Here is a 17,941-nt window from a genome sequence, read left to right as displayed (position 1 = left end):
ATCAGAGGTTAAACGCTGCTTCCTCTTTGCTTCTACCACAAAAACAACACTCTACATTATTTTCAAAGCGTCTAAGATCGTAAATAAGCAGTTTTTGCTCCGCAACAAAAATTCCTGCTCTGTACACATCAATCAATGTCTGCCAACCAAGCAAGCAGTGGTCATTCTAAAGTCAGCACAGAATTACTGGCTGTAAGCATTAATATAAGTGGATACGAATTGTATTTTTAAGCTGAAACAATGAAGCACAAGCAAATCTTTAAGCTGAAACAATAACTAAATAATAGAATACGAATACAAATTCAAAAGCTGATATTTCTTTAATTAGCAATACAAAATAATCTTAGTAAATATATTATCATCTTGTTATTTGCTGAAATTGTTTGATAGCTTTAGACTACAAACTCACTTCAGGATGATATCAGTTCATACAATATATATAAGCTCATTACCACTGACGACTTGAAAACTTAAGTACAAAACTTCGAGTTAAAAGGCCTGCAAAAGTTGGCAGTACCCAGAAGTAGGGGCTTTAGAACTGAATGTGAGTCGTGTATGACTTTCCCTCCAAAGAACCTTCAGCCCTGTACATGAGTTTTTATTGGTCAGAAGGGTGGTACCGTTACTGGAAGTGTGCAATCCTCTCAGCTTTCTTTCAAACTTCTGCTGGTTACTTCTGCTAAAGTTTAGAGACAATTGGGATGCCACGAGATGAGCTTCTTTTTGAAACCATCATAGATAATCTGTTTCTTTAAGAAAATGATCTTATGAAATGCCAATCTTCTCAAGGGTGCAAATGGAAGTAATCTCAAGCTTCCAAAGTTTCAATTCTCTGAGAACAGCATGACAATCTGTTTTCACAGCCTTCCTTATGCTGGCACACATGCAGTTTAAGAGCACTACTGCAGGCTTAACTTTGAGAGTAAGGAGCTCTTCATGATAACAGAAAACCAAGAACCCGGGTTCTGTTCTTCCTCATTCCTGGCCTTAAATTTTCATTGTAGGCCACTAAAGCAATGACCAAGCATTCCAACTCGGATCTCCAAAATCTTGTGAAGGCCATTGTTATCTTGACACTGAGCTCCACAAGAAATTTGTTATCTTTAAGCAATCTTTTCACGCTTCCATGAACTTGATATTATCATGGCCTACTCTTGGAAGAGGCTGAATGCTAGAACAGCAACAAGTCATCCCCCATGCTTAAAACTTCAACCACTAGTCTCTAGAAGACTTAAAAAATGCTATGCTTTCATGTCACCTCCTTTGATATGTTTAAAGTAGCACTCTGTTAGATTGTTGCTCAGTCTGGGAGGTAGTTCTTTCCACAGCCATCCACCACTCACAATCACCCTCATCATCATCAATCCCCTGATCTGCAACCTGGCATACAGTAAATCACTACGATATAAGCATCTGTCATATGTGGCTTAAGTAACATGAAACTGAGCTCATATTTTATTAGGTGTGAGTTACAAGGTAATGCGAAAAAAAACAAATATAACACATGAATGGGTGGAGAAGACAGACTAACCAGTTTGCCAGGATTTTGCATTTTCCTCCTACTTTCAAATTCATCGGCAATTTTTACGGCTTCAAGCCACCACCCATCTTTCTTGCAACTGTCAGTGATTTTCTGATCACTATCACATGGAATATGGTCAACCTCATTTTGACCAAGCTGATGATCAAGGTCATTATTTCCCACCCTATGATCATCTGATTGTATTGAATTGAAGCAAGTCGAAGTATCAGGAATGACATCATCAGGAATTGGACGGAAGGGAGATCGATATCCTAATGAAAAAAATTTAAGTTAATTGCAAGATGATCATTCATTCAATTCCAAAATGCAGATAAGGACAGGTTTTTCAGTTGTTGAACCTTTGCAATCAGGGTCGTAGCACTTCTGATAGTAGACAGTCCTTTTGAAGTCGACAACATACATCACTGAAACAACAAGTGTTAGCCACAACATTAGGCCAGTCTTGAATCAAAAGGATGTTAGTAATCAGGAAAACAACAATATAAAGACAATAGTAAACTCAAAAAAATGTAAAAACTGAGAAACACAATGTCAATTGATTGACATATCTACTATATCTAAATAAGAAGACCACGAGCTAAGATATAGTGCAATTACAGTACCAAAGGGCAAGGGCAAACCCATGTCTACTGGACACATCAGTAAAACGTTTTGGAAATATTACCATTTGACTGCTCGTCGAAGTCAAACGAGGTCAAATATTACAAATTCAAATCCCCCCCCAAAAAAAAAAAAAAAAGGAACCAAGAAATTTGTGTTTTCCTAGATTTTGTTTTGTTGCTTCTAAAGTAACGTAGAAGGAACATAACAAATAAAAACATTATGTTTACCCTAAGACAATATATTTTACAATGGTTAATGTAATATTATGTTTACCTAAAAACATAATCATGTCATATCTTGGCTAATGTGGTGTATGTCTAAAAATTCCTCTAGAAATTTAGTCCCTCAAGAGTTAAGGCACTATATGAGGCTCACATAATTTGGAAACAGTGAAACGGTGTATAGCTGTATAAGCATGTGAGGCTTGTTCCAAAGGAAAACATTACTTTGCAATTACATGCTGCTAATAACTTCTGTAAAAATAAAAATCGAGACACCTAACAGGGAATGCTACCATGATTGCTTTTATGCTGTCTACCAATCCGTTCGCAATATCTATTCCTCAACATGTTGTACACAATTACACCATACTCTGAGAACCAATACCAGCTACGGATCCTTCCTGTGAATATAAATTACACCATGAACACACAACATCAGTGGACTATCATTACCTAAACAAGCTTTCCACAGGATTATTCAGCAGTAATGCTTATGCTAAATAATGGAAAAAAATTAAGATTGAAATTTTAACATGGAGTATATTTGTCACTTTGTAGCAAACATCAGTTTAATTTACCGTGATTGCATAAAAGATCCTGAACTTGTGTTGCTGGAAAATATGTTGTTGAAATTTAAGAAATCCCGTTATCCGTGTAGGGTTGCAAAGAATTAGTTCTAAACTCCTTGATATGGATCTCAATGAAGGCAATGCCATCAAATTTAAGAAATCCTTGATATTTGTGTTGCCAACTGCAAGGTCTATTGTTATGGCATGCATGCATGGTGACAAAGATGATGATATTAGTGGAACAGTCATTGACATTCAACTACTCATGTTTAGTTTGGCAGATAAAAAGGAGGTATAGATAATTATTGGGGAAGCCAAAGGTCAAAGAGAGGTCCTAAAGCTTCTATATTCCTTGCCATCAGTTAATCAATCCTCCCCACTCCATAATTTAAATATAGAAGTACTGAACATGCCTATGCCCTACAGCTGGTAAACAATAGATAGCCGCCAGATTCGACAGAAACCTATAAAAGTCATACTCAAACACCAGATGGACGTTACCTCAGATCAATCCATCCTTCAATGCAGGCAATCAGTATGAGGGAAAACAGGGGACATTAAAAGAACTAATAAATTAATATTTGTAAGAAAAAGAGTACTCATCTTTAATCATATGATGGTAATTACTAGAGTAACTTACGTCGGCAAGAAAAACAGATACGTTCCCAATCACTAGTACCTGATACGTTCCCAATGGAGGCAATAGATTCCACAAACATGTCCAAAGCAGGGAATGGAGATTTTCCAACAAAATATGTTGTTGGAAAGTCGGTCGTGCAAGCATGCAGTGCAAGGCTTGGGGCTGTGGAAAGGTTTTCATAATCACATTTGTCCTGCAGTAATAGAGTTTATAGAATAGAGAATCAAGACCTCAACGTCAAATCCCTGTCTATACAGATTTTTATGGTAAACCAATTTCCGAAAGTTTATAAAGCATAAGCATCATAAGTAATAACTTTCTGAAGAGTGGAAAACTACCTCAGAATCAAAGCACAGTGTCTTCATGCAATCTACATCCATTTTACATATTAATAGCTTCTGGCAATCACCATCCATCTTGCAGATTAAAGAATCCATGAACATGTCTTGCTCACACTGTAAGTCAGCAGAAGTAATTGAGAAACCAATGCCCAATCGCAAAGTGAGTTCTATCTATAAAACGCATAATTGATACTTGGAACGATAAAGTACTTTGATCCTATGATACCCATAATAAATATGAAGAATTTTTTTGTAAGTCAGATTTTGACTAGTGAAGAAACGCATATAGCTTTCTTTGGCGTAAGTAATACACAGAACTGCTAGTCTGCTACTAACAAGAAAGCATACTTATCAGAAATGTAATTGTATATACGCAGAAGCTTACCAAGTTCTTACATTTGAAACGACTAGTTGGCAGAAGAATCGACTTCTTCCCCGCCTTTGAGGATAAAGCTAGGCGGAAACAACGGTTTCGAGAATAGACAGCAGTATCCACAAAAAGGTGATGCAGAGGTTCATGAGAGCTTAAATCTTTTTGAAACAAACAATTTTTGAAGTTTATGATCACGGTCCCTTCCACTACAAATCCGTGAACAAACCTGTTCAATGTCATTGCCAATAACAACCAAGGATTTATTTGAATTATAGCTTGAATATAGAGTAAAAAAACCAAAAAGAAGAAGAAGCATTGCCAACGACAATAGACTTTATTCTTTGGACATACAGATTTTTCATTCAGAAATAAAAAGACAACTGCCTAGGATGTTAAGAAGATCCACTCAAGGGACTCAAAAACAGAAGAACATTAGATTGTTCTCTAAACGCTATCTACTTCTAATGCTATTTTTTATTTTTTCGGTTATTTTTTTTAGTTTACTTCAATTTCAAAGTCTAACAAAACCATTTTTTTATATTCCAGTTTAACTCCTTGAAAGTGTTAGTCAAACAGTTAAATTCTTCCAACAGTAGTTTATTCCTTACATTGGCAATGTTCTAAAAAGTGCTACGCGGCAATAGGCGGTAGTCAGGCGGAAGAAGAACGCCTAGGCCTTCTAGATGGCGCTTAGATAGGGTAGGCACTGGGCGGGTTTTCTTCCTAATATTTGTGTAATATATAAATACACACAAACACACACACACACACTATGACACTACATGAAATGAAGAATTCAAACTTGAAATACATATAAAAAATGCATGAGTGATCCAATATTCCCATCACACATTTATGCACAGTTTAAATATTAAAAAAAAAAACAAAAGAACCTCTGAAAAGCATAAGCGTTGAAGAATATGGCAAGTGAACTGTTCGAGTAGACCTGAGAAACTGAGAGAGAGAAGGACCAAATATTTATTTTTGGGGGTTGTACTGAAACACACTTGTTTTAATCTTTTAACCCCTTGTAGCGGACTTTTTCCTCTTACTGTATCTTGGATTTTAGTCTTTTAAACCCGTATTCAAAGCTTAAGCCTTCTTGAAACCTTTTCTTTTGGACAAGTCATTTTCCTAAAAAAAGAAGAAGACCTGACTAGACCACCTAGAGGCCGCCTAGACCCGACTAATTGGCCCACCGATTTTAGTCCCGCCTAAGCTGGTTTTTGGAACACTCTACACTAGTACAATGGTATCAGATACTTTTCAACAGAAGTAATCTACATTAGTGAATAGAAACTCCCTTGAAAAGACCAAATTAAAGTTTTATTGCTTTGAAGACAAGGTCGAAAGCAAATGAAAAATACAAGTCCTACAAGAATGCCTACCATCTGGCATTTACTAACTTGTACTTTGTTTGGCAACTTGAAAAATGTGTCTTCTAGATTGACTATAAGTGTTGTCCGATAAATTATCGAATGGAACTTGAAAGTGCTTGAAAATGTTTATCCTGTAGTATCTCAAACACAATTTCTATTGTGAAGCTTACCTCGCAACAAAAGCCCCAGCATGTGAGTTGTCTTTGAAGGCACTTTTGGAACGCGGATGATCAGATGGCGTGTGAAAATTTTTCTGAAGAAAGTAAAGGCCATGGTTAATCCAATGCCACTTGGAAAGCATCTTATGACATTAGACAAATCATATGCAGTCAAAGACTTTGATGCAATATAGTGGAATGTTAAGGATGCTAAATCACAAAACAAAAGCACTTATATGCTTTGCTAGTTACTCTAAATAGTCCAATACATTACTGCTTCAATTGCTTTTATATAAATAACTTTAAAAAGGGATGGAAAATATGAGCCATTCAATACATATTCATGTAGCACTAAGGCGTCAGGACACAGATGTCAATATGGACATGTAGAGATAACATTGCAGGACTCTTCTTTACTTTTTTTTTTTTTTTTTTTTCCGTTTAATTTCTTTTACTCAAAACTCTGGTAACAATTTGATTGGTCATTACTAATAATAATTTGTTTCTATTATGTGTAATTGAGTATCACTTCTTTGTAGCTTCTGTTCTTTGAACTTTGCAGCACTGATAGTGCCACCGAGGTGGTGGTGCTTAGACATTGGTTTATGTAACAAAAACATCACACAAAAAATTAATATCAATTGCATAAGGAAACACCAAGAAGAATTTCCATACCTTCTGTGGACGAATCTAACTCTATGACCCAGTCTTCCTCTCCATGTATAGAGTATTTATCTAATAAAGCATAAAAAATGACTGATAGCAACACATCAACCATTTCTTCTCCATTCTTTTCTAAGTTGACTCTCTTGTCAAACTCCAGGTCAAAGTACAGGTGGCAAGGTAAGCCCTGGAATACACACATTCAGAATAAGCATGGGGAGGAGAAATAGATTTAAAACACACACACAAAGTAGGGGGAAATTTGAAGAAAAAAAAATCGTTTCCATGACCAAAGGATGGGGATGGATTCCACATGGAGACAATACCTTCATTTATTCTTACTTTCCTTTAAAAAATGCCAAGTTACATTGTCACGGATACAAAGTGTCTGACATGGAGAAATATAAAAAAAAGGAGATATATCACATACAAGATGTGTATGACACGGACACATGGATACAAATCAGAAACAGTTTATTTTTAAAATATGGTGTGTCCATGTAACATTGAAAAGATTGGAAGCAACCATCAACATATGCCCTTTTTTTACAAGATGATTGATGTAATGTGTAGTTTGATGAAGAAGGTGAGTTTTGTATATGAATCATATAATTAGCGTTTCACATCTATACTAAGCCCCTTTTCTCCTTCAAACACGGAAGGCATGAGTTATATTGTCAAAATTGATTGTGCTTCTGTTGTTTATTGAAATAAGCTGACAGCAAATTACATTGTCAAAATTGTGTTCTTTACACAGTTCTCTGGGGTCCAAATCAAAGATGAGTTGACAATGGTTGGTGATGGGAATGATTTCTATAAAATAAGAATATATCAATGAACATCCGCTTATTCTACAATGATATGAAAGAAATTCAAGCTATATAAGTTAAGGACAATTATGAGGGAGCATTACCTCCTGAATCACTTCATAATGGTGGCGAAACGTAGAATCCATATTTTTGTACCTGATATAGGAAAGCTAAAGTAAGAAGATAATACACACACTGGCTATACAAAGTAACTATGAGAAAAAAAAAATGCAACCAAAGTGACATTACCTCTGCCAGAACTCCGTATATGTTGAGACCAAAAACCTCCTTTGCCCACTCACATGATCTTGATAACTGAAAAGACGGGCATGAGGATATTGTTTGGAAAAGTTCATCGCCTGATCTTGCTTAGGGAACGTGGCCCATATGTCCTTCCTGTGCAACAAATAAATAATAGAGATGACTCTGATCCACCAACAGACTTGTAAAAAAATATATATATATAGCATTACCTTGCTCTCAAATTAGTCTCCTCACTAAGATCGCCATGTATTTCATGTAACAATTTAAGCAGACGAGTTGGCCTTTTCACAGGCACCCCATGTGGCGATCCATAAAAAACAAGCGGAGAGATCTTCTTTCCCATTGTACTACTAAGCTAAAAAAAAAAATGAATACATGTCAGTTTCACAAGTATATCTAGAGCAATATTGAAATGCAAAATAAAAAAAAGGGACCTACGCCGAGTTGAGCATCTGGGGAAGTTTTGTGGCTTGCGGATTGTGGAGAAGAAGAGGCTTCGACCTTGTATTTCTTTCTTTCTCTCAATGCAGATTCTGTCAAATTTGATTTTTATTTACTCCATAAATAAATAAGTTTATTCAAGAGAGAATGGCTTACGTGGAGGAGAGACGCCGCATTTGAAGCATTCGAACAATCGATCAACATCGTCCATTAAATAAAAACCACAAAAATAAAGAACCCTTCTTCTTTTTTTCTTTTTTTTGGACTTTATATTTGAATAAGCGGGAAATTAGTAGTGTACGATATATATCAACGACTAATTATATTTTCAATTTTGGGGAAAAGAATGTCTAGAGAACACCAATTTTACCAATCTCGGGGGAAAAAAGTCTAGAGGACACCAATTAATGAAGTCTAGAGGCTACCAAATTATACCCTTGATAATTCTTGAAAGACGAACGGTATTGTCTAGGTCAATAGTTGTGTTACGAATTGTAGGATGTAGGATTAACATAAACAGGAAATGACATCTAGAGTATTCATTTTTGTGTACTTCAGTAGTCAGGATATTCAGTTGACATCATAATATTTCTTACTCGTCAATGAAATGTGGATGCGGACCAAGAAGATGATTAATTTTGAACATAAACTAATACTAATAGGAACGAAATCCTGTTTCAATTGTCAATATATTCATGTGCACACCTTGAGAATGGTCATAAAATTGCACGGCAAAATTCTGCTGCGCTCATACGCTGACCTCGCGACTAATTGTGCAGATGACATTTGCGTATATGTGCCACTTTCTAACAAGGATATGGAAGGGAGTTGCTATATACATAACCCAGACTCCATTTTTTTAAAAATTAATACCGGATATGTCCCCAAATAATCTCTTAGGACAGACTCTACTTAAAAAGTGAAAACACATAAATTTCAACTTTTATCTTTTTACTCAAATTTTGTCTTTTTATTCTCTCTCAAAAAACCTTCCTTAAACCCACATTTTTTTTTACTCTTCTCATTTTCCAATCCAAATAAACTTAACCCACACATCTCTTCTTTCTCTACACATATTCATCTTCTTTTGTTCTATTTCTATTTACAACCCATCTTTTTGTTTTTCATTTTTTTTTATGACATTGAGTGAAATGGAATGGACATATGATGTTTTTAATGTGGAAAATGAACTATTTAATAAAGAGAAATTTCAATCAAGTGACCAAGACGGCGACCAAGACGAGGTAACTCCATACACAACTATTGTTCATAATGATTTCAATATCAATTTATTATGAAATCATTATGAGGACGATTTGTACAAAATGTGATTACAAAGTATTTATGCAAACTCAATCTATGAGGACGATCTCTTCCGTTTAATGGTTGATTTTAATAGTGAGTGTTGGGAAATGAGAATAGTCTTACGTTCGAGACGTCCCAGGCCAACTAACTTTCTAAGACTCTGGCGCCCCAACTGGAGCGACTTATGAAGCATTAGACAATCTAATTTGGCCGTCTCATAGTTACTTTGATAGATATTTTTCTTGTGACAAATTTTTAGCTAATATTATAATTCACTGTAAATGTTATAGGATCCTCTATACAGTCACAATGAGATACCAATTGATGCACTTCGGACTTCACAAAATTCAAATGCATCTTCGGAAGAGCACTACATAGATCAAACTGAACATTTTAACACCAACATGGTATGCATGGATGAATATACGTTTTGAAACTTACTTCTTTGATTTAATACATTCTTACCCATGGATTAATGAATACTTAAATTGATTTATAGGTATTTGATAGTCGTTAAGATTTGATTGATTGGACACAACATAAAGGAAGTGAAGTGGGAGCTATTATCGTCACTGGGAAATCTCCAAATGCAATTGGTGAGAAGGCTCCTAGACTTATTTTGATATGTGAGCGTGGTGGTAAATTTCGATCTCATAAAAAGGTAGAAGCAAACGAGAAGGTAGTGAGAAAGATTGGAACAAAAAGATGAATTGTTCTTTTAAATTAAAAGCGTGTTTTGAACGTGGTAGTTTAGATAGATGGACACTAAGAGTTGATTGCGGTCGTCATAATCATGGGATGGCAAAAACTATGGAAGGTCACTCTTATATGGGAAGATTTAATAAGATGGAGATGATTATTGTATCTGAGATGAGTAGAGTTGGAGTCAAACCAAAAGAGGTCATGAATGTTGTCAAAGTAAGAGATATATTAAACTCGTCCTCCATGAGACAAATGTATAACGCAAGACACAGAATTAGACTTAATGAAATGGAAAATAGAACATAGTTGCAAGAGTTGGGTAGATTGTTAAGGGAAAATGGATATGTGGAGTACAGTAAACGTCGAGAAGGTAGCAATGAAGTTTGCGAATTGTTTTGGGCCCATCCCGGTTTGATCCAAATGGCTAAGACTTTTAACCAAAATTTTCTCATGGATTGTACGTATAGGATAAACAAGTATCATTTCAAGTTGTTAGAGATTGCAGGAGTGACATCGACCAATATGACTTTCACTGCATGTCATGTGTTGATGGAAAAAGGAAAAAGAGTATGACTACACTTGGGCATTGGAAAGGTTTCGAGAGATACTCATGCCCGAAGTTCCGGTGTTGATCAGGATCGATAGGGAGCTAGCTTTGAAGAATGCGGCCGATGTAGTCTTTCCAAATGCAAAGAAGCACTTGTGTGTCGATGGCACATTTCCCAATGTGTCTTGAAAATGGGAAAAAATATTCTCGCATGAGCAAAACATAAATAAACTTTGTGCCATGTGGACTAATGTGGTAAAGTCAAAGACACATGAGAGTTTTTGAGAAAGTTTTTTCTATAGAATTAGCTTTTAAAGATTATCCCGTGCTCATCCAATATTTGTGTAGAACATGGTTGTTTTTACAAAGAAGCATTTGTTGCTTCTTGGATAGACCAACAAAAGCACTATGGAAACCGCTTTTTTCAGCAAGATTTGCCAAAACACACCATTGAGGGTTGTGAGTAATGTTTTTGGAGATGGTGAAGGAGATGGTGATTGGGGAAAGATGAGATTTGGACTTCGGTTTTGAAGTTGCCTACGCATCCAAAGATATTGCTTGAGATCAAGTCTCGATGCGTAGTTCTGGAAAAATGACGAAGGTTGGATTTTATAGGTAGCATTGGTGATAGTTACTTCCTCGTTCTCCAATATTCCAATCGTGGGTTGAAGTTGGAGAACTGGCGGGAGAACTGTCCAATCATGGGATGAAGTTGGAGAGCTGGCGGGAGAACTGTCAGCTCGTGGGATGAAGTTGGAGAACTGGCGGGAGAATTGTCAGTTCGTGGATTGAAGTTGGAGAACTGGCGGGACATCTGTCAGCTCGTTGAATGAAGTTGGAGAACTGGCGGGACATCTGTCAACTCGTGGAATGAAGTTGGTTTCACGGGAGGAGAATCGGCATTTCGTGGATTGAAGTTGGAAAATCTGGCGAGAACTGTCGGCGTGGATTGAAGTTGGTTTTGGCGGGAGAACTCGGCTCGTCGTGGGATGGAGTTGAGAATCGGCGGGAGCTGTCGGTTCGTGGATTGAAGTTTTCGAGAACTGGCGGGACATCCGGCATTTCGTGGAATGAAGTTGAGAGAGTCGGGCGGGACATCCGTCGGCTCGTGGGATGAAGTTGGAGAACTGGCGGGACATCCGTCACTCGTAGGATGAAGAGGAGGGCGGAGAACTGTCTTTCGTGGGATGAAGTTCGAGAATGGCGGAGAGAACCGCCCGTGGATTGAAGTTGGAGAACCGGGCGGAGAACCGGTCATTTCGTGGAATGTAGGCTTTCGGCATGGGCTTTTCATAGATAAGCTCGAGCATGGGCTCGAAGCGTGGGCTTGTTTATAGTTGGGCTCGGCGTGGACTTGTTTATAGTTGGAGCTCGAGCGTGGCTTATTTATATAGGGCCTCGAAAGCGTGGGCTTGTTTATAGTTGGGCTCGAGCATGGGCTCGGCGTGGGCTTGTTTATAGTTGGGCTCGGCGTGGGGTTGTTTATAGTTGGGCCTTGGCGTGGGCTTGTTTATATAGTTGGGCTCTGGCGTGAGCTTGTATTGAATTGGGCTTATATTAGGCCACATTTGTGGGGGCCTAACATCGCCCCCTCTTTTTGTTACATGGGCAAAGCCGTATTGGCAAAAATTTTTTTTTTTTTTTTTTTGTAAATTGTTATATTGATTGGTAAAATAGTAAATGGATAGTGGAAATTGAGGTGGACGAAGTCTAATTGATCACATTGTACTTGTAGTCTCCCGCAAAAAATTTCAGAATTGAAGAAGGAAAACCGGACGCCGAGTCCGTGTTCGATTAATCACAATAAGTTGGTTCGCAAAGATCGATCCTAAACGCCTAACTCAAAGCATTCTCCATTTATTCCTCCCCTTACAAACGAAGCTTGTCATCGAGTGATAGAACAAAGACCGCTTGGATTTAAGGCAAAAATCTTCTAAACCGCATTTACAAGCATGGAAGCAATCCAACGATCATTTGCACCAAATGGTCGGTGTCGGTGTGACTCCAATCGGCCGGGTTGTCAATGTATCTCGCCCTAGGCTTTCTTCCAGCCGATGATTTCATAATCGATACATCAATGAACGATACACTATACTATCGGATCGAGGGAAGATTCACTGCATAGACATCACTCTTGCGAGAAGTTTGCATGCGAGACCAACACAACCTCAAACCATATGAAGATCGACTTCAAATTCCTCACTTTTTCTCCACATGCTCTTCATCCTTGATCACTAATTTAATAAGCGCCTCAGCCACAAATGATAAATAGCATAGGAGAGGGCGGCATTTATGCACACTAGAATGGATGCTATTCCATCACCTCCTCGGTTCCGAGGGTGGTGAAAAAGGGCCAATACACCATAGCGAGATCAGATCGCCTGCTTTTTCAAACCACGTTGATTCAAACTTAAAATGTTTTGGACCTCCAACAGTTACACGCTTTTGTGGTTGGGCTCGGCAATGCAACAATGCAAAAGGCATTGGGATCGGCAAATGCAAGCGGCAGCGAAAAGATAAAATTGTAAGAGTCATAGTAGCGGTGAATATATACACATCCAATGCAAAAAGTAGCGGCATTCAGTGGCAACATCATTCAATTCAGCGGCAACACACATTCTGCGGCATTTTAATTCGAATGGGTCGGCCGTGAATAAATGAAATTCAATTTATGGGATCGGCAAAGAAAGCGTAAATCAATCTCGAACCTCGTAAAGTTTCCTCACCGCCATATCATCTAGAAGAAGTATATCTTCTAAGATTCTGATTCTTGAAGTACAAAATCTAGAAAAGGTCAGATTGCTGACGGTGTTGCAGCTCAAACTCATTTCCATTTTCAGGATAGTCTAGTTCAAGGCCATTATCTCTCGCTATTTCTTTCATTAAGTCGAGCTTCAAATGATCTGGTATTGACTTAGTGCGAGAGATTCTCAATTATCCGGGATTCACTAAATTTCCATAGCTCAATTCAATGCGATGATCATCGCAAACCTTTGCCCATAACGCTCACCAAAGAGTTTCCGAAGCTTTATTAGCTCAGGAAGATCACCAAATCTTGCAAGAGTGGCAATTCAACAAGAGCGGCAATTCGAGTTTTCTATTGGCAGCGGCAAATCAAGGTTACTATAGCCAGCGGCATACAACGGCAATTTCTTTCAGAAGCGTTCGGTCTCCAGTGGTCTTTGTTTCCCAACTAGAAAACATGTTTTAAACCCTTCCCAAAGTCTTTATTTGATCTGCTTTCGGTTGGGGGGGCTGGAGTTGACGAGCGGCATGTTACGAGCGGCCAAATTCAAACTTCTTTTTGATTGGCAATGCAAGGAAATTAATAGGTCGGCAGCTGTTATATAATGTTTGGTTTGTTAATGAATTGGATTAGACACATTAGAATACTAAGAGGATTAGGAGCGGATAGAATACGGATCGCTAATAAGAGGCGAACTAGTAAACCAAGTATTGGATGTATTGGGCTTTAGCAGAGAGAAGAGAGTCCTATTGGTATACGGCTCTGGAGTTAGAATATCTATAAAAGGAGAACTCGTGGGAGTAGAATAATTATCAGACTTAAAAGATAGAGATAGCTAGAATTGAGAAGAGAAGAATAAAAGTTCAAATTATCTCCTTCGTGTTCTTGTTTTATTTTGGCAGTAAGGTATGTTTTTATTAACCGTTCACAATTTTTTTTTTTTTTTTTTAATGAGGAAACATATATTAGGATTTGTATCTATGTAGTGATGTGTAGACAATAAACAAGTGTTTAGATCTTATTATCAAAGAAAGAGAAGGATTAATCGATACTATTCTATTTTTTTTTTGACAAGATTGAAAATATTTGATAATGGAGAAGAATTATAACTTGAAGAGGAGATGGGGTGATAAGGAGATTTTAATATGAATAGGGTGGCGAAGGGAATTGATGCTTTGATAGTTTGAGAGCAATGTATGATATCGGAGATGATGTTTCAATTGAGTATGTTGGTAGCGATATCGACCAAAAATGTGAAAAGGATGAGATAATTTTATTGTTTTCACATTTTTGGCTTGGTTGTAGTGTTCCATTTCGAAATCGGGTTTCGAAGTTATTAGCTTCGATGGAGAGTACATCCCTTACCCTCGGCTATTGGGCTATATTTGCACGTGTAGCGAGAATTTGTAAGGTTTATCAAAATAGTATGTCGTCGAGACCTTTTGTTTGAGTTATTGAAGCCTCTGCGACAAAAACAAGGCCTCTTCAAAAAGTTATGCATTGGGATATCATAACCATCACAACCAGAATTATCGGTTTTATGGGATGCCTTCGAACTACAAAAATGCGAAATTGTATGGTTTTAAGATTAAAGGCAATTGGAGGTTCGAAGATATTGATTATCCTAACAATATATCAGGTAAGATATAAACTTAATATTCTTATAATTATAATTTTAAATAGTTAGCATCACATTTTGATTATCTTTTATATATATATATATATATATATATATATATATAGGGGATTTTCTGAAGTTTCCAAATAAATCAGTGTTTAGCAGCGAGATGATAAAAAAGAAATTTGTTAGTTTGTTTAGTCATAATGCAGATGTCTATGATCTTTCGTTTCCAGACGATATAGTAGATTATTATCATGATATAGAAACTAGGATCTGGCTGAATGAGCCTAGGGAATTAGCACCTTATTGTGGCTCAAAAAGAGAAAGAATATTATTGTGGATGATACTTGATTGAAGATGACGAAGAAGTAGAAGGAGATGACTCGAGGATAGTGGACAAGAAAATATTAGAAAGAAGAAAAGAATTATGCGTTCAAAAAGAAGGAAAAGAAAACTTTGGATAACTCAAGTAAAATTGAGGAAGAGATTGATAGTCGAGAACGGTGCGTTATATATAATATTTCTTTTAAAATATCCTATATGTAATACCTATAATATGTTTTGGAATGATGTTTCAATGTCACGGGTTTTGTCTTCGTACATAAAACTCTTGATGTGCTTGATATTGATGATGATGATGATATCGGTGGGGAAGCGATGACTAACAAAGATATATCCGGACTTGATGTTAGTGTTGATCTTGTTTACGTGATTTTGAATAATATTCGTTATTTATTGTTTAATGGTTCTTTTGGTAATGTAGATGGAAAAAGTTGACGATGGTGGAGATACAATGGGTTCAGCTTCTGTTGTCAAAATCAATTTTGGACTGCCAACTTCTTTTGGTGGAAGTAGTATTGGAGTTCCAACACCTGTTGTTGGCACCAATGCTGGTGTAGCAACTTCTGCCGATGGCACCACTGCTGGTGTGTCGAGTTTAGTATCAACTGTTGTTTGCACTAGTCTTTGGATTGCCGACTTACATTTGTTAATACCCGATGCGGTATGTTAACAGAAGTGTCAACGATTGTTGGTACAAATGCTGGATTGCCGACTTCTGCTGACACCGATGCAGGTGTGTCAACCGAAGTGTCTACTTTTGTTAGTGCCGACATCATTGTTGGATCAACTGTACCTTCTTCGTTGCCGCCAGGGATGAGCGGTTGTTCTACAACACCTATGCTCATCACTCCAGACGTGCAAGCCTTGGCAATTGAAGGTTAGATGTTGAATAGCTATTTAAATAGTATTTACTGATTATTATATATTATTATTTTAAATCCTTTTGTCTAATATTTCAGATCCAGAGTTATTGTGTTTGGATTATCAACGAAGTGTAGATTTTGGAAAAACCGTTAATATGTTGAATTCAAAGCTTGCAGAGGTAATTTTAGTGTGTGTGTGTGTATTTTTTTTTTTTTTTTTTTTTTTTTTTTTTTGAGTAACACATTATTTTTTCTATTAGGCGTCGAAGCTTGGGGATTGTGTCAAAGAAATCTTAGAAGCAAAAAGAAAATTATAAGATTAAAACCGATTGAATATGCGAGATTGAGAAATATTTGGAAAGAGAGAGAGCTCATCTTTAGGGAGAATGAACATTTGAGAGGAGTCATTTTGAGAAATGAAGTAGTTTTGCACGACTATGAGATGAAAATGAATATCATGAAATTTGAAGTGTCAAAAACGAGAATCAAGAAATTGTTGTTCTCAAGGAGCAGAAGGTTTTGAGTGATGAAGTTGCAATTTTAAAATGTGAGAAATTGGAATTGTCAAAACAAGTTTGCGAGGCTGAGGGGATTAGAGGAGACTACAAGGTACTATTGGAAGAGAATGCATTTTTTTGAAAAGGAGTTAGATGAATGTCATGAGAGGGTGGAAAATTTTAGAGTAGGGTGTGAAGAGAAGGATGATATAATTGAGAAGCATGCAGTTGAAATTAAGAAATCTGGGGCGGTGTTGCGTGAAGCATCGGCAAGTGTTGGACTTTGGAAATCAAGAGATTATGAGAAACGTGAAAAATTGCAGCAGCTGTCAAATTATTATACTATGTGTTATAGGAAGTTGGAAGATGTATCTCCGTCAGATCTATTACGTGTTCCAGTTCCAGTGGAGGATAGCATTATGCCACAACTTCTTGAGTGAAGTTTTTATTCTTTATTGTTATGATGATGTGAGGTTAGGTTACGGTTTTTTCTTTCTCAATTATGTTTCTTTTTTCCACTGTATTCATGATATTTGGTTTTTATCTATTTTTTATTAGATTGGTAATCAGAATAGGTCGGTCAAAATATATAATAGTTGTGTAATCTGGTTTTGAGGTAGGATATAAGTATTAAGGATAACGTAATTGGGGTGTCGCCGCCCCCATAATATAATAATAACGTAATGAAATTTGGGGTGTCGCCGCTCCCATAGTGTAATGATAACGTAATGAAATTTGGGTATCGCCGCCCCCATAGTGTAATGATAACGTAATGAAATTTGGGGTGTCGCCGCCCCCATAGTGTAATGATAACGTAATGAAATTTGGGGTGTCGCCGCCCCCATATTTTAATGATAACATAATGAAATTTGGGGTGTCGCCCCCATAGTGTAATGATAACGCGTAATGAAATTTGGGGTGTCGCCGCCCCATATTGTAATGATAACGTAATTAAATTTGGGGTGTCGCCCCATAGTGTAATGATAACGTAATGAAATTTGGGGTGTCGCCGCCCCCATAGTTTAATGATAACATAATGAAATTTGGGGTGTCGCCGCCCCCATAGTGTAATGATAACGTAAAGAAATTTGGGGTGTCGCCGCCCCTATAACGTAATGAAATTTGGGGTGTCGCCGCCCCCATAGTGTAATGATAACGTAATGAAATTTGGGGTGTCGCCGCCCCCATAGTTTAATAATAACGTAAAGAAATTTGGGGTGTCGCCGCCCCCATAACGTAATGAAATTTGGGGTGTCGCCGCCCCATAGTGTAATGATAGCGTAATGAAATTTGGGGTGTCGCCCCGCCCTATAG

At 37.3% G+C, this 17,941-nt stretch overlaps 1 protein-coding gene across 1 annotated transcript; it reads right to left on the bottom strand.

Annotated features, from left to right (window-relative positions):
* Positions 1-289: 289 nt before the first annotated feature.
* On the bottom strand, positions 290-8,784 carry LOC147495072 (uncharacterized). Its single transcript, XM_086568308.1, is given in 15 exon segments — positions 290-1,380; positions 1,532-1,794; positions 1,882-1,947; positions 2,661-2,768; positions 3,616-3,769; positions 3,915-4,031; positions 4,303-4,455; positions 4,457-4,516; positions 5,909-5,922; positions 6,503-6,677; positions 7,404-7,455; positions 7,549-7,695; positions 7,773-7,918; positions 8,002-8,096; positions 8,161-8,784. Coding segments are annotated over 15 exon segments (1,713 nt in total). The 5' UTR covers positions 8,216-8,784; the 3' UTR covers positions 290-1,272.
* Between the last annotated feature and the right edge of the window lie 9,157 nt (positions 8,785-17,941).

Source organism: Coptis chinensis, chromosome 6 (assembly GCF_015680905.1).
Source record: "Coptis chinensis isolate HL-2020 chromosome 6, ASM1568090v1, whole genome shotgun sequence".
In the NCBI taxonomy this organism is placed as follows: Eukaryota; Viridiplantae; Streptophyta; class Magnoliopsida; order Ranunculales; family Ranunculaceae; genus Coptis; species Coptis chinensis.
Note: the sequence above shows the minus strand (reverse complement) of the source record. Positions and strands in the feature narration are given on the sequence as shown.